Genomic DNA, 25,917 nt, shown 5'->3' on the forward strand with positions numbered 1-25,917 from the left:
GATTTTAGCACTTGAGTCTCTTCCACTAGATTAGCGCGCCCCCCCTCAGATGTTGCGCCCGGTGCGGCTGGCCCCCCTGCACCCCCCACACTACGCCACTGATGTAAATGGGACGCTGGGACTAATGGATGTTGTAGTCAAAAATATCTGGGAGTGACCAGGTTGATGAAGGGTGCTCAAGGCAAACACACACATATACAAGGTTGGGTTCACAACTATGCCTTTTCATTAAGTAACATATATTATGTAAAAGGAGCAGGTACACTAGAACAGTAGGTCCAACATAACCTCATAGTAAGTGAAATGTAATTGCAGATTCAGTTAGACAGAATCAAATATATAACAGGTTTGGAGTTACAAGTTGTACAGACCTGTAGAAAGAACTCACTTAGTGGACAGAATCTGAAATAAATTATAGCATAGTTCTGGAAAACACAGAATATCACTTTTCCATTTATCAACCCCAATTGTCCACACTGTTGTTCTATTTTATTCATATAGGTAGCAACCATGCGCTGAATTATCCACCCTACATAAGTCAATGGGCCTGACATACATGTAAATGATGGCGGTTTAGACTGCCCACTTGTCCTTGAAATTGGGCAGCAGATTCCATCAAAATAAAATGCCGTCTTTGGGTGCAATTTCCATGGGTCTCTCTCGCTCTTTCCTTTTCGAATACCTTGCACGTTGGTAGAAAACAATGATAATGATAGCTGCAGCATTTGAAAGGACTATAAGGAGCACGATCCAGTATGAGTATCCATAAGTGTTAGAGAGTGTGGCTTCCTTTGAAGGACCGCAAGGTGCAGCCAGCTCAACGGACAGTTCGTTCACTTCCACATTTGCAGGGAACAGAAACAAGCCCAGGAGGGAGCAGATGCCTTAAAAATCAAAAGGAAAGCAAATATTTCTGATATTAGTTTGAGAAAGTGATAGTAGGCAGATGAATATTTTTTTCAAAGTTCTTTTCTGTTGTCAACAAAATTTGCAGAATAAGGCTGTCAGAGGCTTAGGTGGGGTTGGAAGAAAGGGCAAGGCTAGTGGAGCAGTTCTTGAATTATAGGGAAATTCTCTTTTTGCAATTCACAAGTCTTGACCTCTCCCCCCACCCCCATTTTATCTAAATCATTGGTAGGGAATGCAATCTGGCCTAGCTCACTGTCATATTGTTTTTAATCACTGGACATCAGATTATCACAATTCAAAGGAAAAACATGTCCTTTCCAGTCTGCGCTCCAATGCCTGACCCTTAACTTTAGTTTTGGAAAGCAGCAGAAAGGTGTGCTCCCACTGAAGCCTGGCATTTGCAGGCTTACCTGTGTAAAAGCCCCACTGAATGCAGTGGGACTTGATGCCAAGTAAATACGCTCAGAATCAGACTGTAATTGGGACTATCCTGAAATACAAGTGATGAATAAACCCTATTTAGGTGTTTGTCAGGGAACTGTCATCGGAAGAACAGGTGGTGGAGGGGCTCCCAGAGGTTGAGAGAGACTTATCAGCGGAGGAGGGAACCAGCAGGGGGCGAGAAAGAGCTCCAAGGGAAGGCGAGTCAGAAGATTGGCTCAGAGACAATTCCAGCGAGAACAGCGAGGAGGTTTCAGGACCTCCATTAGGGACACCCACTCCTCGCCGGAAATTGTCACGTAGAGAGTCCAGAAGACGTGTTTCCGTTAAGGAGCTGTTATGCTGGAAGAAATTCCGTAAACGCCCACTGTCGGATTCTGCCAGCGACTGACGGAGCCATGCTTATGGGCGCTCCGTTACAGACAGTGGTTTGTGGACTTAGCCAAACACTGAGGGATTAGGAACTTTACGCACAAGCAGCTCAACATCCCATCACAGCAATCCGACAGTCCCTGAAAGCAGCTTGTGCAGAGAAGGCATCATGAGCAACCCAGCCGGAACCGGAGAAGCAGGAGGAGCTGGAGCCGGTCCAAGCCTCGAAGAAAGGTACCGGGTGTTGGAGGTCCAGCTAGCGCTGCAAACGGCGAGGCTCGATGAGAGGAGGGCTCAGGATGCAGAAAAGGCAAAGGCCCCCCCACAAGCAAGAAAGATGCCCGGATTGGTGCAGAAGTTTGGGGGGGATCCCAGGAACTATCAAGCCTTTAGGACAGAGATGCAGTATGCTCTTAATCTGCAGTTTGATGACTTTCCCGATGAGGAATCGCGAGTGGCGTTTGTGATTAGCCATCTCGAAGGAGGGGCGAGAGACTGGGTTAGACCCCTGATGGCAGGGCATAATGAAGTCTTGAAAGACGCACGGAAGTTTTTTCGCGCCATGGACCTGATGTTTTCCAGCGACATTGAACAGGGAGTGGTGCGCAGACAGTTGATGGCTTGTAAACAGGGGAGCCGATCTGTCCGTGAGTACTGGACTGAGTTTACTATGTTGATACACAAATTGGGGTGGGATCTGTCAGCGGAACCCATTCAAATGCTTTTCGAAGAGGGACTTTCCTCGGCTGTGAAAGATGAACTTTCCCGGGCGCCCAGGGCGGAGTCTATGGACCAGCTGACCAAATCAGCGCTGACCATTGGAGCACGCCAGGAGGCCAGAGCCTTGGAGAAGCGGGAAGGGAAAGGGGAGCGTTGGAGAGATTTCCGCATTCCAGAGATTCCGGAGCCAGCTTTCCCGCCCGCAGAGCCGATGGAAGTTGGAACAGCGCGCGCGCGGGCAGTTTCAAATCCCAGTGAAGGGCGGAAGAAGGAGGGGAAGAGCCCCAAGAAATGTTATCTCTGCCAGCAGCCAGGTCATTTTGCCAGAGTCTGTCCACAAAGAAAGGAATGGCAAGGGATGGCAGGAGCTGTTGGGGGGAAGGAGGAGGAAGGACAGGACCAAGTAAAAGCCAGCGCCTGACTGCCACCATCAGGGCACAGCAGTCAGGCCAAGGAGCAGTAAAAGTGCCCACGCCAGAACCTCCGAGACCAGCCCTAGTGATAGAGGTGTTGCTAGAGCTGCCAAACGGACATCCCTTTAAGATAAGGGCGCTATTGGACTCAGGCAGCTCCTGTAATTTTATGAGCAAGGAGTTTGCAGCAGAACACCAGATACAGACTATCCCTTTAAGCAACCCCTTGCAGGTGACCACGATCGATGGGAGAGAGCTGTTGGGAGGAGGAGTCAGCTTACAGACCGTCCCAATGGTAATGAGGGTAGCCAGGCACACCGAAAGAATAGCGTTCCATGTGGCCACCTTGGGAGGGGCTCCCATTATTTTGGGGATGAGCTGGCTAGCGTTGCATGATCCGCTAGTGGGTTGGCATCAGAGAGTGGTCTCCTTTGGGTCAGCACATTGCCTAGAACATTGCAAAGAGGGCAAGGCTCCAGAAGGGGCAAAGGCCTTTCTAGCAGGAACAGAAGTAACGGACAAAGGAAAGGTGCCCAAACAATACGCTGACCTGAGCAATGTCTTCAGCGAAAGGGAAGCAGACAAACTACCACCGCATAGACCCTTTGACTGCCAGATCAATCTAGTCCCTGGAGCCCAGCTCCCTGTGGGCAAGTTGTATGCCATGTCAGACAGGGAAATGCAGGAGTTGAGGGAGTTTATTGACAAAAACCTGAAGAGAGGTTTCATCAGAGAGTCCAGAGCGGTGGGGGGCAGCCCAGTGTTTTTTGTGGACAAAAAAAACACGAATAAACCTAGACTTGTAGTGGACTTCCGGAGCATAAATGCAGTGTCGGAACCAGTGGCCTTTCCCATGCCCAGGATTGATGACATTTTGACCCGGGTGAGGAAGGGAAAAATTTTCACTAAACTGGACTTAAGGGGGGCATACAACCTGATACGGATAAGGGAGGGGGATGAATGAAAGACAACGATGTTCACCCCCCTAGGGGCTTTCGAATATCTCGTTATGCCCTTTGGATTACAAGCAGGCTCAGCATGTTTTCAATCGTTCATGAACCACGTGCTGGGGCCTCTGCTCTACAAGAATTGTGTGGCCTTCCTAGATGACGTATTAGTCTACTCAGAGAATGAGGAGCAGCATGTAAAGGACGTCAGAGAAGTGTTGAGCCGACTGCAAGCAAACCAACTGTGGGTGAAATTAGAGAAGTGTCAGTTTCACACCAAGGAGGTGGAATTCCTGGGGTACCGCTTGTCAGACAAGGGGTTAGCCATGGATCCAGGCAAGGTCCAGGCGGTACTGGAATGGAAGAGACCGAAAACGAAAAAGGATGTGCAAAGATTCTTAGGGTTTGGGAACTTTTATCGGAAGTTCATCAAGAACTTTGCCCATTTAACGGCTCCCATCACGGACTGTCTCAGCAGCAAGAAGAAATTTGTTTGGACGGCAGAAGCGGAGCAAGCATTCGAAGAATTGAAAAAGGCCTTCGCTTCGGAAGAACAGCTCCTGCATGTGGATTTACAAAAACCCATGAGAGTGGAAACTGACGCATCAGACCGGGCGGTGGGGGCGGTGCTTCTTCAGCCGGGGAAGGATAAGTCGGAGTGGAGACCGTGTGCCTTCTTCTCGCGGAAGTTGAACAAATCCGAGAAGAACTACACGGTATATGACCGAGAACTACTCGCCATTCACGAAGCGTTCCGGAAATGGAGACACTTACTAATTGGTGCACAACACAAGGTGCAAGTATGCACGGACCACAAGAATTTAGAGTACTGGAGAACGGCACGAGTGCTCAACCAACGGCAAGTGAGATGGGCACAGGAGTTCTCCAAATTTTATTTTGAAATTTGCTATGTGCCAGGCCCGGAAAACGTCAGGGCGGACGCTCTCTCATGCAAACCAGAGTATTTGGAGGGGGAGGGAGCACCCGAAGAGAGACATATCATCCCAGAGGACCACTGGGTGTGTGGGGCGGCGTTGGTGGGGCAAAGGGAACTGGTAGAGGAGACGCAGAATGATGAATACGCCCAGAATAAGCTCCAAGGTCTAAGGAGGGAGGGAGAAAACTCCGGAGGTTTTGAAGAAAGAAACGGGGCATTGTATTACAAAGGGGCACTATATATACCCGAAGGGGAATTGAGAGGGAGAGTACTCAAACAGATGCACGACAGCCCTACAGCAGGGCATTTTGGGCAACACAAAACCATGTGGTTGGTTACCAGGGAATTTTGGTGGCCCAGAGTGAGGGAAGATGTAAGGGAGTATGTAAGAGGGTGTGACCAATGCCAGCGAGCCAAGGGAGAAAGGCGGGCACCGGCGGGGTTGTTAGAACCGTTGCCCACACCAGAGAGGCCATGGGAGGCGGTATCGATAGATTTTATGACTGATCTGCCGAAATCCAAGGGGAAAACTGCCATACTGGTAGTAGTAGACCTGTTAACTAAGATGGGCCACTTTGTAGCTTGCTCACATGCAGTCACGGCGGAAGAGACAGCTAAATTGTTTGTAGAACATATTTTTAGACTGCATGGCGCCCCCTTGAGGGTGGTCTCAGACCGGGGCAAACAATTCACGTCCAGGTTCTGGAGGAAGCTCATGAGCTTACTGCACGTGGAGGTCAATTTTTCGACTGCCCGGCACCCAGAAACCAACGGGCAGGCGGAAAGAGCAAACGGTATCCTCCAACAATATCTGAGGTGCTGTGTCAATGACAGAGAGAACGATTGGGTGGAAAAGTTGGCGCTGGCGGAATTTGCCTACAATAATGCGGAGAATGTGTCCACCGGGATGAGCCCCTTTTTGGCTAATTATGGGTGCCACCCCAGGGCATTTCCAGGGGGAGGAGGGGAGAGATGGAGCGTCCCAGCCGCAGAACTTTTTGTAGAAGAAATGGAAGCGATCCATCGTCAACTCCAACTCAACTTAGAAAGGGCCAAAGAACAATATAAGAAGCAGGCAGACAAGAACAGAAGGGAAGGTGAAACCATAAGGGTGGGGGATCAGGTGTGGCTGTCCACCCAAGGACTGCCGTTCAAGGGGGGTTGCAAGAAATTAAGACCCAAAAGATTGGGACCATTTGAGGTCATTCAACAGGTTAACCCCGTAGCTTTCAGACTCCGGTTACCGAACCACATGAAACTGCATCCAGTGTTCCACAGGTCATTACTGTCACCGTATAGGGGGGGAAAAGAAGGGGTTTTCCCACAGGGACCTGTCTTAGAAGAGAGGGAAAGCAGCAACCATGTGGCGGAAATCCTCGACTCCAGGTGGAAGGGTAATCAGGTGGAGTATTTGGTAGCGTGGGAAGGGGAACCGGAGTCAGAAAACACCTGGGTGACGGCAGAGGAAGTCAATGACGAGGTCTTGATCGAAGCGTTCCATCAAAGGTTCCCCAGGAAACCTCAGTCAGTAGCGAGGTTCCGGAGAGAGTACTTTGGCACCACCGACGAGGAGGAGGAATTGGAAGGATTCACGGGGTCAGAGTGGGAAGAAGGAATAGATTCCGAGGAGGATGAGTACTTAGAAACCCAAAACAGCAACCGGTGGAGGAAAATGTTCGAGACTTCGGAAGATGAGGGAAGTTCTTTCAGGGGTTTTGCTCCCTCGCCTCCAGCAGAGGAAGGGAGGGGAGGGGGTGGAGGGGGCCCTGGAGGGGAGGTGGATGTCAGGGAACTGTCATCGGAAGAACAGGTGGTGGAGGGGCTCCCAGAGGTTGAGAGAGACTTATCAGCGGAGGAGGGAACCAGCAGGGGGCGAGAAAGAGCTCCAAGGGAAGGCGAGTCAGAAGATTGGCTCAGAGACAATTCCAGCGAGAACAGCGAGGAGGTTTCAGGACCTCCATTAGGGACACCCACTCCTCGCCGGAAATTGTCACGTAGAGAGTCCAGAAGACGTGTTTCCGTTAAGGAGCTGTTATGCTGGAAGAAATTCCGTAAACGCCCACTGTCGGATTCTGCCAGCGACTGACGGAGCCATGCTTATGGGCGCTCCGTTACAGACAGTGGTTTGTGGACTTAGCCAAACACTGAGGGATTAGGAACTTTACGCACAAGCAGCTCAACATCCCATCACAGTGTTATACAGATCTGGAAATACCACCATTTCCAAGGCTCTAAAGTCTGGAAAAAGCCTAAAATGGCATAAACTCGGCACAGGGGTGCTAAATTTAGGACCAACTATCCTGATTTTCATCTGCTGACACTGGAACCTGACATTTTTACAGTGCTTCAGAAATCTTCCTCTACTGGTACCAAATCACTTCCAAAAGGAACTATTAAGCTGGAAAGCGGAAAAGTAAAGTACTCTGGTAGTAAGAACCATCTTTCAACAAAAAAAGATATTATATGGGAGCGATCTAATGCTGGTATATTTTGTAACAGGCTCCCCCATTCCCTGTGAATAAATTCTTTTAGTCCAAAGCTTGCCGTTAGAAAAAGCAGGAGCCTCTTGAGACATATTTAGTGTAAGAACTGGAGTTATTTCAGTAGCGAGATCACAAGGATAGCAAAGTACATCAAAAGAAACCAGATGTAAGCCAAATAGGGGAATGAAGGGTTATACCCCCAGGGAAATATTTGATGGAGTTCATCTTACATTCTAACAAATCTCAACTTTCTGAAACGTCTAGAAATCTGCTCGCTCTGTCTCTCCCCTCCTCTACAGAACCTGATGTATTGCTGATTTTTCTCTTAGCAAAGTTTTGCCCTATTTTTGCAACTTCAGTTCTGATGCTGCCCTCTTCAAGGCTTTACTAACCTCACAACTTTTATTAAAATTCAAAATGTAGCAATGGTCTTGTGGTGATATTTCTTTAACAGGCTTGTTATGTTTTGGGTGGAAAATGTCTGGGAGGTTTTATGTAGGAGAGTGGAAACTCAGCCTGAGGCAAAGTGCAGATGGGATTTGTGTGGGAGACAGCTAGTACAGAATAGGACCATCGTAAAGTAAATGCTAAAACTACCCTCTGATTGTAAAATAAATGACACAGCGTTATATTGGAGAAATCTGATATCTGTATTTACTAGAGCAGTGTGACCCATCAAGTGACAGTTGCATGTATCATAACTGCCACAGATCAGACATCATAGGTACCTTTGTTGGTCAATTAGGAAAAAGACATGCAGAAGTTATAGCAGCATAACACCTTTATTAGGACCAATATCACAAAGGAGCGATGGCAAATCAGCCATCACAGCAGCGTTGGGCAAGCAATTAAGCTTCTCTGTGCCATTTTCCATGCTCTAGATTGCCTCCTGGCGGGACACCTACTTAATGCCTGCATCTTTCTCAGGGGGCTAATAGCTTTGGGATGTGTGGATGATTTAGATTGGGGAAAATTGTGCAGGGGGAAATGACTAATCCCTACTTTTTTCTCTGCTCTGATCAAAATCAGAGTTCCCAACTGCTGCTTCAAAATCTGAAAACAACGTCAAGAGAGCCACTCACAGATCTTGTGCAGCACTTCAGTTTGGGCCCTTAGATTACCAGATGAGAGCTGCATGAATCATTCACCAGTGCCAGGGCATCATGTTAGTTGCAGTTCCCATACACTTGTTTGAGGGAGTAACACTCTAGGCAGGAGAAATGCCTTTCCTCCAGAGGGCATCCTGGGATGTCACATTCTCCCAGAGCTATTTTGGACATTGCTATGTAATTATCAGGGAAGCGGATGGCGCTGTGGGTTAAACCACAGAGCCTAGGACTTGCCGATCAGAAGGTTGGTGGTTCGAATCCCCATGACGGGCTGAGCTCCCGTTGCTCGGTTCCTGCTCCTGCCCACCTAGCAGTTCGAAAGCACGTCAAAGTGCAAGTAGATAAATAGGTACCGCTCTGGCAGGAAGGTAAACGGCGTTTCCGTGCGCTGCTCTGGTTCGCCAGAAGCAGCTTAGTCATGCTGGCCACATGACCCAGAAGCTGTACACCGGCTCCCTCGGCCAATAAAGTGAGATGAGCGCCGCAGCCCCAGAGTCGGTCACGACTGGACCTAATGGTCAGGGGTCCCTTTACCTTTACCTATGTAATTATCAAGGCTGGCCCAAGACATTTTGCTGCCTGAAGCAGTGGATAAGATGGTACCATCCCATTCCATCCAGGCTTGTATCCAACAGTGCATGTGGAGAGTTCCAATCATGCAACAAGCCTTCCACTTCGCTCCCCAAATGGCCTCAAAATATGCTCCAGAAAGTTCTCCGACCCTCTGAACCACATTTTCGGAGTACACATGAGGCTACAGGGGAGAGGAGAAGAAAGCTCCATTGCACAACTTGAAATCTGTTACTCTAGTGGAACAGCAGCTTTCATAGAATCCAACTGAACTTGTAGTTGTATCTTATTTAACCTGATTAAATGATAGCTTTCCTTTCTCCATCAAACCTGGAAACAACAGGCTATCTTTGGGGGTGCAGGGCAAGCTGGCTTACAAGACTCTGGATAATGGTGGGGAGATATTGCACTGCCATTGAACATCTGCCATGTGAGGCAGCTGCCCAATGGTAGAGCTGGCCCTGATGATCATTTTCTTGTTATGTGTTTATGTGAATAATACCTGCTGACTACTATTATCATATGGTTAGTTAATTTATATGCCATATTCCAATTTTGCTGCCATGTAGTGAAAGCAAATGCTCATGATTAATAGTTTTGTTCCAGAAGCCTAATCAAAGAGACTTCTCATTCAAGTGTTGCTAGTTCATATGCAACCACCGTTCATTAAACTCACAAATAAAATGTATAATATTTAAATGTAAGTAGGGAGATGATAAAGCTGATGTATCTTTGTACAAATGGATTCTGCTTATACTTGTATTATGAGTGGTATACTGAGTTTATTTAAGAAATATTGGCTGCAATCCAAAGGAGCTGTTGAGATTTAAGCACTTCTTGCTTCTGCAGCTGTTGGAGCTGCTATTGTAATTTAAAAACTAAAACAAAAGAAAAAACCCTGACTGCATTCAGTTTCCATGTGCCTAGCCATACACAGCTCATTGAGATTGCAGCTATTGACCGCATTACTCCAACTATTAGTCTTTCTCTGCAGTAGTCTTACATTTCAAGGAGATCAAGTACAGATCAGATAATTAGAAGATAGCAACCTACACTCACAATTCTATTCAATTCTGTTCTGTTTCGAATATGAACTCGGGGGCATCTGAAGAAGCTCTACAGGGGTACCTCCATGAAAAGTTTGAACAACCTTTCTTGAAAGATGGCTTGTCTACTATTACTCAGCTTGCTCTGCAGTGCACAGCTACAGAAGAAATAGGTGTTATAGATGAATTTTGGAGGCACTCTCAGTTTGCAGATATTGGCATACTCTGCAGTGCACACACAAAAGTGGTCTGCTGTTATAAGCCACCAATTTCTATAGTTTATGAGAATGGTCCCTGTTCATCTGATAACTGGAAATTTTATATACATGATCTACCTGATGCGGTTAGTGCTGTGTCAAAATTTTCTCCCAGTTTTTAAACCATTGTGCAATCCCTGGTCCTGTATTTCTGCAGGAAGCATCTGAACCTCACTGTATTGCTAGAATAATCTTCCTACGACTTAATCCATACCTGTTTTTGTTTCTTGCAAAAGGGGCCTTCTTATGCTGTCTTTCCATGGAGGGTTGTGGGTTTTTTTTAGTGTGTGACGCTACCATAAGACTAAGTGACAAGAGAGTTCAGGTGTCTTAGTCTGGATTTGGAACTCCTTTTTCTGCGATGGCTGCCCACTTGTGGACAGGAGGCTCATTTGGTGCCATTATTACATATCTTTAGGCACCAGGCAAAAACTTTATAACCAAGCCTTTGACCTTTAATTATCAGTGGGCTTTTACTATCTGTGCCTTTTAAAAGAGAGTAGGATGTTACTCATGGGTAGGCACTCGCTCTCTAAATCCGGCTCGCGGATGGTCCGGGAATCAGCATGTTTTTACATGAGTAGAATGTGTCCTTTTATTTAAAATGCATCTCCGGGTTATTTGTGGGGTATAGGAATTCATTTTCCCCCAAAAAATATAGCCTGCCCCCCCACAAGATCTGAGGGACAGTCAGTGGCGTAGCGTGGGTTGTCAGCACCCGGGGCAAGGCAAGTAATTTGCGCCCCCTAACCCATGGATTTGCGCCCCCTAACCCGTGGATTTGCGCCCCCTAACCCTAACCCCCAGATGTTGCACCCGGTGCGGCCGGCCCCCCCTGCACCCCCCACGCTACGCCACTGGGGACAGTGGACCAGCCCCCTGCTGAAAAAGTTTGTTGACCCCTGATGTTACTAATGTACAGTGGTTAAGTACTTAATTCGTTCCGGAGGTCTGTTCTTAACCTGAAACTGTTATTAACCTGAAGCACCACTTTAGCTAATGGGGCCTCCCACTGCTGCTGCGCCGCTGGAGCACGATCTCTGTTCTCATCTAAGGCACTATTTCTGGGTTAGCGGAGTCTGTAACCTGAAGCGTATGTAACCCGAGGTACCATTGTAGTTATTTCCCTCCTTTGCTTTTAATGCATCTATGGAAGTGTTTGTTTGTTTGTTTGTTTGTTTGTTTGTTTGTTTGTTTGTTTGTTTGTTTAGTTAGTTAGTTAGTTACTTGGTTGGTTGGTTGGTTGTAAGCCTCTTTGGGTTGCCCTGGACAAGATAAAGCAACTAACAAATTTAGTAAATAATAAAAATAACATGATAATAATAAAAATAACATGATAAAGAAGAGAGAGAAAATATTCATCCACTGTTATGTTGAGATTTGCACCACTGCACCACTTTTTTTTGCTTCAAACTACACTCTCAAAACAGCACTACACAACTGTCAGGGAATCAGGAGCAGGAGCACTGGGGAGAGAGGATTGGGAGAGCGAAGGGGAAGAATCCGAGGGCAGCGTAGGGGAGTATGACAGTGGCCCGAGAGATTCCATGAGCTTCTCCAGCGCCGATGGTCAGGGCAAGGGGGGTCCCAGGGGGGACGCACCAGAAACAAGGAGCCAGAGGGGAACCCCAAAGCAGCAGTGGAGGATCGGGACCAGTTTCCCCACCAGAGCGTAGTGGGGGGGAAGAGTCACATGTGTCAGGGGCAGTGTCTCCTCCAGAGAGGGAGTCAGGGCTGACCACGCCTCCAACGGAGGGGAGGTCAGTTGCAGCTAGCCCCCCCGAAGGGGGAAGCAGTGACAGCAGCAGTGAAACGGTCAGGAGGAAAGCTGCTGGCTGGGCGCGCGCGCCAAGTTCAAATGTGCAGGCGCGCGGAACAGCAGGAGACCCGGATGGGGAACCAGCTCCTAAAGCCCGCCGGAGGGAGGGAGAAGGCTCAGGGGAATCAGCGGGAGAAGAGGCTAGAAAGGGCGGAACCCCGGCGGGCAGGCGGACCCAGAGGAGGAAGGAGCAGCGGAGAAGGTGGAGCAAGGCTAGAATCTTAAATTGGTGTCAAGGGGGAGGAGACTCAGACGGAGCATCAGCGGTCTGACACTTGAGACGTGGGGCTGCGCGCTGCGGCTCTGGAAGTGAAACTGAACTTCAATAAAGACTTTTATACTTAACAACGAAGCAGCGTTGGTCCTTTGTGAGCTGGGACCTAGGGTAGCTCTGACAACAACAGAAAAGATATGTGGGCTAAAGTTTGTGAGCTAACATGATATTCTATGTAAGTCTCTTTGAGTGCCTTTTAGAAAGAAAGAAGCATTGGCCCAGAAATATGCTGATATATAAATAATTAAGCAAGCAGTTTCTTCTCAAAATCAGTTCATTCACTACAGCCATACAGCCAAGGCAAAACACTTCTTCTTACCCTTTAAACATCTACAAAATAGGTGAATTGTTTCCTAAACTTGTGTTGGAATTTTTTTTCATTAATGGCATCATCATCAATCACAGGGACGCTAGGAAAAACTGCAAGTCATTAGCAGGAGTACCATTCTGACCCCTGCTGCATCAGAGGAAGCCCTCATCTCCCACTGTGTAACTCTTCCTGCCAGCTACGGATGTAAGCAACAAATAAGTATGACCACCTCAGAGGAGGGTTTCTCGGGTCATACAGCAAAATTGACCAGGATAATGTAAGTCATCTTTCCTGGTCCCAGGTATTTCATTCTCCCTATCTGGATTTTGAACTTGAGACCAAGGGAAAGTGGGTGCATGGTCTCACTGGCCTTAAACTGGCAATATCATATTTTTAAAACCGTATGTCCACACTGGCTTGGTTATGTCCACAGAATGGAAGATGGCAAGGTCCCCAGGGACATACTCTGTGGGAAGCTGGTTTAAGGCATCGGGCCCATTGGCAGACCAAATGTTACAAAGATATCTGCACATGTAATGTGAAGGTTGGCAACATTGACCCCCACTGTGTGGGAATCCATTGCAGAAGACCACAGTGTCTGGAGACAGTCGGGTCATGTATCCACAAGCAGTGACCAGAGGAGAAATGACAGCCTGGAGGAACACAGAGAGAAGAAAAACCCATAGTGTACCCATAGTAGCAAAACCAGACGCCTTCACTTGCCCCACCTACAATAGAGCATGTCTCTCCCATATTGGTCTCTACAGCCACAGCAGGTGCTGTAACTCTCCAACGGTTTGACTTCACCCCAAAGGTGCACTTCTTCATTGTCTCCTGAGACAGATGGATGTCAACAACAACAACAACAACAGTAATGTATATTACTTACCAGATATAGAATTCCAGGTATAGACCCCAATAGGGCCCAAAAAGGTTTGGTAGGGGTTGCTAACGGCATTGTAGCATGTAAATCCAGAACTGAGGAAGGAGCTGATCAAACTAAGAACTAGCAGAATAATAATCACAGTGTTGAAACCCTTCGTTTTAGTATTTTCCAGCAAATCTACAACTGAAAAATAATACATCATAGTTAGTATCAGTAGATACAGTGATTAAATACTTCAGATGAAAATCACCTTGTGTCAACTGGTTTCTATGGATGGATTTTTTTTTAAAGCTAACTATATAGTATTGCTAAGAAACAGGAGGGGCTATCAAATATGATCAGACATGTCTGCTTCTAGAGAAATTGCCCTTCTACATTGGGATTCGGACAAGTTGACTTATACATATTCTTGTATGTTTAGCTCATTCAGTTTCTCCTCAGTCTTTCAGTATTTTTTTTAATTACTGTTTTTGTAATTTATCCCTCAAGTTCAAACATTTAGACATGAAGGAATACCCATTTGAAAAATAGCCTAACTGAGCATGTACCATTGTACCTAGTAGAGCTTCTAAGTAGATGGGCAGCTGCAAGTTTACAACTCTTGATGTTGCATAGAAAAATATTATGGTCATCGCAAAACTGTCTGGGAACTAAATTTCATAGTTATATAGATGGTATCAGAAGCAGTGATTCAGTTGATAAATGAGCCTTCCACACACCCCTCTCTCTCGTGTATGAGTATGTGGGAGAGGAGCTGTGATCATGCTTGCTGTCCCCTTCATGGCATTCATATAATTTTATCTGAAACCATGCACCTATGCACATAGAACTGTGCACATTTCCCTGTTCATGGAAGGATTATGTGCATATACTCCAGGTGGCCTGGTGAATGTGCATAATGACCAGTTATTGCAGATATTAACCACACAATCTATATTCCCCTTAAGATAAAATATCTCATTTGATAATTCCTTGCCCATCCATTTCCCACATTGTAGGAAGCACTTATTGAGAACTAAGGTACATGTGTGTGTCTCAAAGAGAGATTTTAATTTCCTCACAAAAAAACTTATTCACAAGTATTTATGCAAAAGCAGAAGTGTCCATGTTTCAGCAAGATATTTCAAATTAAATCTAATCAAGCCAGGATTGTCAGTGCTGCCTTTTCTGTACCGGCAGAATGAAAACTCAATTCACAGTATGTCAGATAAATATTTCAGAATAAAACCAGTTCATTCTGCCTATATTTGGAAGAGTCCAAGAAGCCACGTTTGTTTATTGCATCATACAAATCATTAATGGCAGGCTATTCAGAGCCCAGTACTTTGATAGAGCTTTGTATGCCTTGCACTGTTAACTTCCAAGACATAAAAGAGAAGATCAAGTTTACTGTTCAGTGGAGTAGCAGTCACAATAAATTTAGGGGATAATATCAGAGGTCTTTGTTAGTTTGCAGTGAGGCTACTAATTAACTGACCTTATAATATACAAGCAAATTACTCTTGCCAGCAAATTCCTTGCAGCCCAAGAACTGTGGTATAAAGGCATTGATCTAATTCACGCTACAGAATTTTACAGCTTGTCTTACATTCTGCTCTCAGGCTCAATCTCCACCATTATCAGCACTGTGCTCTGTATCAACAGAAGTTCTATACAAGAGATCAGTGCCCAATGCAATAGAGAAGTATGTGGCATCAGAAGATGAGGTTTTGCAACTTCCATAGTATGTAAAGAAATATATAAATCCATGGGATGTAAGAACTGCCATAGTGGATCAGAACAAGCTCTATCTAGTTTGGTGTATTGTTTCCAACAGTGCCAACCAGATGCTTCTGCACATTCACAAGCAGGAAACAAATAAAAAAAAATCTCCCTGTTGCTTATATTTAATATCATATAATTAAATGTATACTCTTGAGAGTCCCATGGATTGCAAGAAGATCAAACCTATCCATTCTTAAGGAAATCAGCCCTGAGTGCTCACTGGAAGGACAGATCCTGAAGCTGAGGCTCCAATACTTTGGCCACCTCATGAGAAGAGAAGACTCCCTGGAAAAGACCCTGATGTTGGGAAAGATGGAGGGCACAAGGAGAAGGGGATGACAGAGGACGAGAAGGTTGGACAGTGTTCTTGAAGCTACCAGCATGATTTTGACCAAACTGCAAGAGGCAGTGGAAGACAGGAGTCCCTGGCGTGCTCTGGTCCATGGGGTCACAAAGATTCGGACACAACTAAATGACTAAACAACAACAATTAAAGGTATAGTGCCATTGAACTTGGAGGCTTTATGTAGACACCCACTGATAGACCTATGGTATTTTGGCACAGGATTTCTACAATTTCTTAAAGCTTACTAGTTTATGGCATTATTACAGAACAACTATGTTGTTCTAGTCTACCTGACACTATAGTTTCACTTACAAACTCTAAAAGACTTGGTACTTAGAAAATAAATCCTTGAATGAAGGAACTCAAAGTTTAGTAAACCAAATTTCTGTGAAAAGCAAACATTTGGGCTTTAAAATGGACTTTCATGGGAAACTGAAACCTACTGAGTGATTTCAAAGGAAAATAGCAGATCTCCAAAATGTTGTGGTCTTCATTTATACAATGTTCAGTAATTTGATGAAACTCTAGATCAGGGGTCAGCAAACTTTTTCAGCAGGGAGCCAGTCCACTGTCCCTCAGACCTTGTGGGGGGCCGGACTATATTTTGGAAAAAAATATGAACGAATTCCTATCCCCCACAAATAACCCAGAGATGCATTTTAAATAAAAGCACACATTCTACTCATGTAAAAACACCAGGCAGGCCCCACAAATAACCCAGAGATGTATTTTAAATAAAAGGAAACATTCTACTCATGTAAAAACACACTGATTCCCAGACTGTCCACAGGCCGGATTCAGAAGGCGATTGGGCCGGATCCGGGCCCCAGGCCTTAGTTTGCCTACCCATGCTCTACATGATATAAAAGGGTGCTCACTGAGAAGTACCCATTAAGATCAAGACACCTGTGGAATATATGCTGCAGTGGGTCTTGTCCTCTCATCCACAGGGCTCCATAATGAAGAAAGTGGATAAGGCAATTTTTGCCAATCTCTCCTCTCCCCATTGCATTCCCTAGCCCACCTGCCATGCTTTCCTGGAGGGTCCACCAACTCTCTTGAGCAGCATTTCATGGGGCACAGAGGAAATTGGCCAACATCCTCTCTTCCCCCTTTTCAAGTGGGAGTATCCCTTTAGCAGAATTCTGCTCATAGCAGGTCTGGATTCATCCCATTATAAATCGTGGCACTACTTGGTGAAAAGCCTAGTGACAAGAGGATGCGAATGGTGGTTTCTCCCAGCCATTTCAGCCTTTGCTTTTCCTTTCTCTCTTTTTATCAATTATTCACTCGGATGCATTTGGTATGCATCCATCTAGCATTTTAGAAACTTTGCCCTTCAGAACTATGAACAATAACTAAATGAACAATTCATAGAATACCAAGGGCACTAGCTAGCATTCAGGAAACAAAGGAGAAACCCTGCTTGGACTTTGCTGTGGTGTATGAAGTCTAAATATGTAAGGAAGAAGATACAACATTGTTATCAAATGATAACCATGAACCAGATCTAATTGTATTCCAGTTGGCTCACTTGCACTTATTACTGATCACACAGGGAAAGAGTAGACATGAAACTTTCTTTCTGTGAACTTCCTTAAATTAAATTAAATTAACTTAGGACCCAAGCCAGTGCATATGAGATGTTTGGCCTATTAAAAAAAAGTCATACTAATATTATGTTTCGTAATTGTCAGTGAATTATATTTAGCCAATGCTTTATTTTATATACAAACTTCTTTTATGTAGTTCTGCTTCTGTGAGCAAGATTTACCGTGAAAACTGGCATACAAATAAATTGAAGGTAAAAACATGTATTCCAGCAAGACCACTATAGGACCTAATAAAGTTGGCTGACATCAAGTATTTGTTCACCTGCTAATCTTCTGATGTAATAATTCTATGATATGCTAGCAATGGCCTTCCACATTCTACACAAGACAAAATGGCCAGTCCCTGTGCAACAGAATAAATGGACACAAAATTTAACATCCAAAATGGTAATATCTAGTAATCACTAGGACATTTCAGCCTCCCAGGACACCCTGCTGCTGGTGTGAAAGTGGCTATTATTAGGAAAGAAAATTGGTGACTTAACACAAGACATGAAATTCTATCACCTATAGCTTGAATTAAGATAATACAAATACAAACAGAGCTATCTTTCTGGAAACACTTTCTCTGTAACTATCTTTCAGCTTCAGCTAATTCTTATCATTTTCATGCCGTAAGTCATGGACTATTTTGTCAATTTTCTTTTAGAGAGTTTGCTTGTAACAATGTTTGCCATTCTTATTTTACAGCTCTTTGCTTCCTGGTGCTACTCTTCTCTTCCATAAAAGTATCCACATAAAGAAATTAAAGCCATGGTTCACAATACCCAAGTAAACAGACAGCATTAAACCAAACAGCTCCCAACAATAACTCTTTATATTTACTTGAGTAGATAGTTACCTTGGAAAGGGGTATCCTCAACACTAAGTCCATTTTGCACGTTCTTTGAACAAGATCCTTCAAAGAGTCCATATGTAATGAATATTGTCTCAGTGGAATTTACATCACCGAATTTAATCTCACTTGAAACCCAATTTTTGGTTGCAAGAACGAGGCAAACTATCACCAAGGAGATAACACTGGTGAAAAACGCAGAAGCAAACATCAGGGATTTTCTCTTGGATGGCATTTTATCAGAAAAGTGTTTTTCTGAGGTGCAGTAAGATTTCCCTCCTCGATTCTTAGTTCCCTAAATGAGAAATCCAGTGAATAGAAGCTTCCCTTCTGCTGCTGAATAATGGGGACCCTGTTACTGGTATCTGTGTTGGCAGAAAGTCATGCCCATAAACTTTGAACTAACAGCAGTGGTAATAAAGTTGTAAAATCATTGAACTTTGGTCTGCAGTAAAGTGTTGCCATAGTGACAGGAAAATCACTCCAACCATGAACAGTAAAGATCTGAAAGGGCTGTGGCTCAGGAGGGAGAACACCTGCTTTGCATGCCGAAGATCTCAGGTTAAATCACTGGTGTCTCCATGTAGGTAGACAACACTGAGCTAAATGGACCAATGGTCTGACTCAATATAAAGCAGCTTCCTGTGTTCCTTTGAAGCTTTGCATAATCAAATAATTCATTAGAAAGCTCAAATTTTGTAGACTGAGTGTTGTTGTTTTTTTTCATTTTGCCCATATAGAATTTTTTGGCAATGTACATTTGGGGGGTGAAACTCAGCTTCTTGTTTGTGTTTGCTTTCTGAAAAATGAAGAAGGAATAGCAAAGGGTTAGTATATACACACATAGGGCCAATTCATTCTGTTGTTATAAATGTGTAAAAGACACAATGGTGACTTGCCTTTGGTCAGAGCTTTCTTCATTTGCTTCCCAAACGGTGGGGGAGATACCTGGTTTGCTCAGCATGGTAAACTATGGCTTAGCCAGATCATGCTGATATGTGGGCTTCTGGAGAAGACCTTGTAGCTGCTTTGCTCCTTCCTGGTCCTTTTCACTGCCATACGTTACTGAGCTAAGCCAAAGTTTGGCTTACTAGTGGGGTAGGAGAGCTGAAAATAATGCCAATATGTTTCACATCTGGCAACCAACACACTCCTCTGGTTTCAGATAGTACATGGGTAGACGAGCCTAAAAAGCCCAGGACACAACTTTCCATGGCTCTCTAGCGACTATGGTGGCTCATTTATCAGAAGTAATGTATTTAGAATTAACTTTGGAAGTGTATACTCGATTCTGACCAAACTAAGCCTTCTTTTGCTCTAGGACAGTGATGGCCAAACTCTGCCTTCCAGCTGTTTTGTGTTTTGGGACATCCCTGACCACTGGCCTGTTAGCGAGGGATGATGGGAGTTGTAGTCCAAAAAACAGCTGGAGGGCCAAGTTTGGCCATCACTGCTCTAGGAGGCTTAGTTTGGTTATGGCCCCAGTAAGTCATTCCCATATTCTGAAAGATACAAATACAGTGGTACCTTGGCTTATATACGCTTCAGGTTACATACGCTTCAGGTTACAGACTCTGCTAACCCAGAAATATTACCTCGGGTTAAGAACTTTGCTTCAGGATGAGAACAGAAATTGTGCAGCGGCAGCGCAGCAGCAGCAGGAGGCCCCATTAGCTAAAGTGGTGCTTCAGGTTAAGAACAGTTTCAGGTTAAGAACGGACCTCCGGAACGAATTAAGTACTTAACCCGAAGTACCACTGTAGTATAACACAGTGGCTAAAGGGTGACTGAGACAAATCTGTTCACTTGGCTGCTGTCCATTACGACTTGTAAGGTGACTAACAGGAGGTGGAGCCAATGACAGATGGAGCCACTTTGACTAAAGAAGAGGAAGTCATCAGGCAGCAACACCCCATGGACTGGCTCTAAGTTAGAAAGCAGGCAGGCAGGTGGAGCTCTACTTATGTCCATTGCTATGTCCATTGGGCATTCTCTAGTGGTTACTTGAATGTGGGGCTGAAAGGGTGGAGCATTAAGAAGGAGTGCTTTCATATTGCAAGGAATTGTGGGAGCTATGGGGCGCATGAGTTAATGAGAAAATTAATTTTAAAATAAATGTATTTCTTAGCATATAATAAAATTGTAAGGACATCATCATGCTGCAGTTCACATAATCATGGGTTGGTGTTTGGAGAGGTGTCAAGGGAGAAGGTTTGGCAGAGGAGTAGGGAGTTTGGCAGGGGGCGGCTAGGTGGAGTTGGCAAGCAATGTGAGCAGCAGCACAACCCGTAGTCTACACATCATGTCAGATAACCTCATGTAGAGCTCTGCATGCATTTTCACACTCACTTCTTTGTCTAAAGGCTATTTTTCACATTATGTGAAAATGCCAAAGAGAGTTATTTTTCACTCTCTTTTCACCTTACACTTTACACTTACACTTTTCATAAAATTTAACACTTGGAATTATTATTGAGCCATGCACCTTTCTCTTGTCTGTTCCATTTGCTTCAGGAACTAGTCAGAATTAAGCTTTTCTGTGCTTTGTCTTTCCACACTCATCTAAGTTTGCATCCTAGGGCTTGTGCAAACTGCCAGTTTACGTCAAGTCAGTATTGAACTGGAGTTGATTTAGTGTATCGTTTGCCTGCTGTCGCTACTCTGAAAGCATCTCAGTGCTGGTGGCTGTGAGGTAGGTTGCATCTCTTGGAAAAGTGAGCCCCCTCTGTGCAAGTATCTGGGTGTACAACTTGGGCTGCGATCCTATACAGAGTTTCCTGGAGGCTAACCCCATTGAACTCAATGGGGCTTACATTTTTTATTAGACATGAATAAGATTGTGCTATCAGTATTCAGAGAGATTCTCTTTTACTTTTTTAAAAATCTAGCTTTTATGCCTTTTTTTTTTAAGCTAAGCACAGTTCCCAGTGGTAAGAGGATAGTATCATAGCCTATCTCCCTTGAAACCCATTCTGTGTTTCAATATACTTGTCCATCTATTGTGCCCCTCCTAATTTTGGAAATCCAACAAATATTAAAAATAGAGGTGCATGAATATTTGTATAACTCCAATTACAAAAAAAAGAGAAGGTGTTTTAATGGAAAATTTGGATTATATTGATGCAGGTTTTGATGTGTTTGTGTCCAATATACACGTCTGGATCAAGAAATGAAATCTGGTAGATCATAGCATCAAACTATTTCCTTTATACTGTAGCTGTTGTTGTTTTTTGATCTGCTTTTCATGAAGAACAAAATACGTGCTTCTTGGAGCAATAGTATTTCATATAGGCTTTGAAAAGTACAGTTGAGTCTCTTTGTTTCATTATTACTTTAGTGGATTTATCCTATTGCCATCCACTATAATTACTGCAAATAACTACTTACAGGTGAAAAGCAGAATAAAGCTGTTGGCATGCCTGCTTTTCTGTTCTGAATTCATTCACAATGTAAGTCAGCTGCAAGTTAGAAATTTTCACACATGGGGGTGGAATTGACCTATCATTTTAATGTCTTGGTTATTCAAAGGAATAAAAGCGAACTGCTATGCTAAATGAGAAAACTGATATATGTTTAGCCCGACCATCAGATGACACAGCAGGAATCAATGAAATTAATGAATTGTTCAAAGACTTTATTAGGATCCTGATGAGAAGAGGACGGGGGAGAGATTAGCCCCTCAGTTTATGTATGAAAATCACCAGAATTGTGCAGCAGGTGAAACTAACTCGCCAGCATGACAATCCCAAACCTTTTCTCCTTTGTAAGCATTTTTGTGGTATTTCAAGTTTCAGAACAATAGTAAATAAGTCATGTAATTTCACATGCTGATTCAAACTAATATGGACTTTTTTTTTTTTAAAAAAAGCCTTTCTTCATACTCTGTAAGTCAAATTGCACAATACTAATAGTTGACCACAGCATTAGACAAGTTTTAAAACCTACTGAAATCAACCATGAAAATTAGGTCAGTTATTAACTAGTTATGATGTCAATTGTGTGATAGCTATTAATATGACTAGTTTTAAAAGTTGAACCAGCATCCATAGGGGAGCCCAGTCAGGACTGGGACTTCAGAGCTGTGACAACTCCTGCCTTTCTTTAACTCATTTGCTTACAAAGTAGCATTACTTGTCCTGGGAGAAAAGTATCCATTGGTGAAAATACAGTGGTACCTCGGGTTACATACGCTTCAGGTTACAGACGCCACTAACCCATAAATAGTACCTCGGGTTAAGAACTTTGCTTCAGGATAAGAACAGAAATTGTGCTCCGGAGGCATGGTGGCAGTGGGAGGCCCCATTAGCTAAAGTTGTGCTTCAGGTTAAGAACAGTTTCAGGTTAAGAACAGACCTCCGGAATGAATTAAGTACTTAACCGAGGTACCACTGTAGCAGCCTCCTTCCAGCAACAAATAGCTGGCAGTTGATTTTAATTCTGATTACACATACCCCAGAGCTACTATTTAAAATGTAAAATCTGTAGGGTAACCAGCTTCATATAACCAACATGCTTTCGGCTAGTTTATATATGAAGGGGTTAAAGCAATAGAGTAAGCTGTCCTGCCAGGCTTAATCTATATCACTTTCCCTCACCTTGGGAGAAAATGGGCAATCAAACCTTTTGCAGTACTCAGTGTACATGCGAATTTGATGCATGAGGAATCCTGAGCTGATCCCTCTAGCCGCTTTTGTTTCAGACAAGAATGGAGTCTGAAGTTTGTGTTTTTCTATACCAATAGTTGAGGATCTTTTATTGTTTTGTTACCAAGCAACTTTTTGCTGTCTGTGCTGTGCAACTTTTTCAGGCTGCTGTATGGAAAATTACATGAATCTGATATAAGGTGAGTTTAATACAGTGGTACCTCGGGTTAAGAACTTAATTTGTTCTGCAGGTCCATTGTTAACTTGAAACTGTTCTTAACCTGAGGTACCATTTTAGCTAAAGGGGCCTCCCGCTGCCGCTGTGCGATTTCTGCTCTCACCCTGAAGCAAAGTTCTTAACCCGAGATAATATTTTTGGGTTAGCGGAGTCTGTAACCTGAAGCATCTGTAACCTGAAGAGTCTGTAACCCGAGGTACCACTGTAGAACAATTATAACTTACTAAAAACGTTGAATGCAAGTAGATTCCTCCCTGGTTAAAAGACCCATTCAGATGTTCCCACTAAATGATTAAAGGTCAAGTAATGAGGCAGTGCACATGGCGATACTGGGAACAGGGTTTTTATTAGCTCCATATTCCAGATAGGGGTTGAGACTGAGATACTATGGCTTGCCTAAGGCCATCTAGTGACTCCATGGCTAAGGCAAGATTTGAACCACAGACTTACTGGATTGCAGCTCATAGTCTTAGACAGTGCAGAGAACAAACAAACAGCTTATCTGATAGTAACCAAATATTCTGGAATATTTATTGCAAAGTATAATAGTAAGTACTATAACACTGCTGCATTTCAGTGATGCAGTCAAGAATTTCATACATGCATAATAAATACAGCTACTCACAGGATATGTGTGGGTGTTGATATTATACATATGGATAGGAAGGAATACCTTGCATAGATTTTATTGGCAGGGCAAAATTTTACTGGCATGGCAACAAATGGTTTATTCAGTTCCTCCCACAACTATCATAATAAAAAGTCATTAAAGCTCCAACCCATATTCTGTCCATGACTCATTGCACATGAAACACTGTTTTCAGAATGTCTTGAAGAATACTGCTGGTGATGAATTGGACACTTTCCAGTTTGTGTCACAGAAGGATGTAGGTCTCGATGTCTGTTGTTGCCAGACATGCTGTCAGGTGTTAACCATAACACACACAGAGGTCCCAAGATTTTCAAGCCTACAGTAGGATTGAGGATTTTGTGGCAGAAGTGTGATAACTTCTTGTGTTCCTGCTAGTTCTATGTATTGCTTGCAAGCTTGCTCAGCTCTAGCATTAGCCCCCACCCTTCACCCCTTTTTTGTTTTTCTGCTCCAAATTGTCCATGCACCAGGATCTCAGACTACATTTCAGGATTTGGATGTGTGTATACAGCAAGTTGTAACCCTGACCATTGTAACTGCACCCCATCAGGTATACAATAAGACACCTGTAGTGGTAATGGCATGCATGAGGTCTTCCTCTGGGGCCCACAAAACCTCTGAACACTCCTGCCCCATTGGTCATGAGGTAGTGAGGCTGTCTACCTTTTTCTTCCCTGAAAAGTAAATAGAGCCAAAGGAGGAAGTTGGAAGAGTGGTGTACTTTCTAACTTCCTGTTTTAGCTCTATCTGCTGTTAAAGGCTTATATTAATTTTACTACCATAATCCACAGATGCCAACAACAACAGTAATCCTTGGAAAAGTAAAGTGTGTACACACTAGGATTGCCATATTTCAAGAAGTAAAATCTGGAACCGCCCCCCCCTCAAATAAACTGTTCATCTGCAGGGTCAGGGCAGTGATCTATTAAGCCAGGGGTCAGCAAGGTTTTAACTGCCTGGGCTGGTCAAGTCCCGCGGAGATCTCTCTGTGGGCCGGATCGCGCGCACTCGATTTCCAGCGTGCGCAGATGCAATTTCCAGCACTGTGGAAGCAAGTCCCCGTGCTGCATCAGTTTAGCGCAGCGCGTGGGAATTTGCCAAGTGGGCGGCTCGGTTCGGGGGCAGCTTGTGGGCCAGTTAAACTGCCCCCGTGGCCTGCAGGTTGCTGACCCCTGTATTAAGCTCTATTTATGTTCTTACCATATGCACAGAAGGGGGAAAAATCCAGTGTGCTAAATGCATGTGCAAAGTCTTCCTTGAAGAACAGCAGCATCTTTTAAGTCTGAGGTGAATGCAAGGTTCAGCAATGTTATTCAAACCTAAAGGGGACAAGTCTGTGCATAGGAAAGGCTTGATAAATTGATTGCAGGACAGATGGTACTACGCTGGAGGCTGCACAACTGCAGCATGTAGGTTGGAAAATTGCATCTTTAAATGCCCTCTGCTTCTCCACTTCATAAACTTTAAACATGGAGAACCAGCAAAAAAGGACTTAGAAACTTCTGCATCAGGGTATATAGCCTGAGGTCACATGAGGCAACCATGTTGCTGAAGCTAAACAAGTCAGGGTCTAGTGCAGAGTTTGGATGAGAGGCTGCTTGGGGAACACCATTCATCTTGCCGTGGTGAAAAAAAACACAGTACATATACCGGTATATCTGTATAAGATAAACAAAATAAAATACAACATTTGGGAACCTGCAAACACCGTGGGGAAGGCCACTAACTGCTGATATGCTAAGGAAGCACAGGAGTGGTCTGAGAGGCTTGGTAAGTACTGGGGCTTTACCTGTGGTCAATTTTAATTACAAATTAGGCCTCAGAAGTAGGATATAGCAATCATTCAATATCCTATATCTAAATAGGATAGCCGATCAATTGTTCTTAGTACTTCCCTACCTCTTTAGCAATGTTTGAGCAGGAAAAGAATCTACATTTTGCAGAAGCAACCAGATTCCCAGACACCATTTTCTTGGATGCTATAAATATGATGTTTATTTTTAAACCAGCGGATAATAGCCTGTACATTTAATACACTAATGGATAAAATGTGCTGATTTTTCTTGAACATATTCAGCAGTGTCATTTTAAAATTGCTTAAATAAGAAAAATGCTTTAAATTAAGTAACAATTATTTGCAAATGATTATACCTGTAAGGAATAGGCAGACTCTTGTGTCTAGTCCACAAATGTATGCATTAATTAAAAGCCTTTCCAATACTGTATTCCTTTTACCCACTTGCTGGGGAGTAAATCCTATTGACATCAATGGAACTTGCTTCTGAGTAGACATGTATAGGCTTGCTCTGTTACTGACACACTGTGAATATGGA

General features: G+C 44.1%; 2 protein-coding genes across 2 annotated transcripts in view; one reads left to right on the top strand and one right to left on the bottom strand.

Annotated features, from left to right (window-relative positions):
• PTPRE (protein tyrosine phosphatase receptor type E) overlaps positions 1–25,917 on the top strand; it is a 158,726-nt gene that overhangs the window by 19,404 nt on the left and 113,405 nt on the right. The window lies entirely within an intron of this gene.
• Positions 132–18,422, bottom strand: CLRN3 (clarin 3). The gene is made up of 3 exons (XM_083617081.1): positions 18,058–18,422; positions 13,497–13,676; positions 132–884 (listed from the first exon to the last, which is right to left on the bottom strand). Exons 1-3 carry the CDS (start codon positions 18,284–18,286, stop codon positions 616–618), a joined length of 678 nt encoding a protein of 225 aa, XP_083473207.1. The 5' UTR covers positions 18,287–18,422; the 3' UTR covers positions 132–615.

This window comes from Podarcis filfolensis (assembly GCF_964270895.1).
Source record: "Podarcis filfolensis genome assembly, chromosome: 5".
Taxonomy (NCBI): domain Eukaryota; kingdom Metazoa; phylum Chordata; class Lepidosauria; order Squamata; family Lacertidae; genus Podarcis; species Podarcis filfolensis.

What these genes read in the sequence shown, in the direction of transcription:
- CLRN3 (XM_083617081.1), bottom strand. Translation starts at nt 18,286, where the DNA reads ATGCCATCCAAGAGAAAATCCCTGATGTTTGCTTCTGCGTTTTTCACC. An exon ending in TGAGGATACCCCTTTCCAAG is followed by an intron (nt 13,677 to 18,057) that starts GTAACTATCTAC and finishes ATTATTTTTCAG; the next exon opens with TTGTAGATTTGCTGGAAAAT. An exon ending in TACCTGGAATTCTATATCTG is followed by an intron (nt 885 to 13,496) that starts GTAAGTAATATA and finishes TTGATTTTTAAG; the next exon opens with GCATCTGCTCCCTCCTGGGC.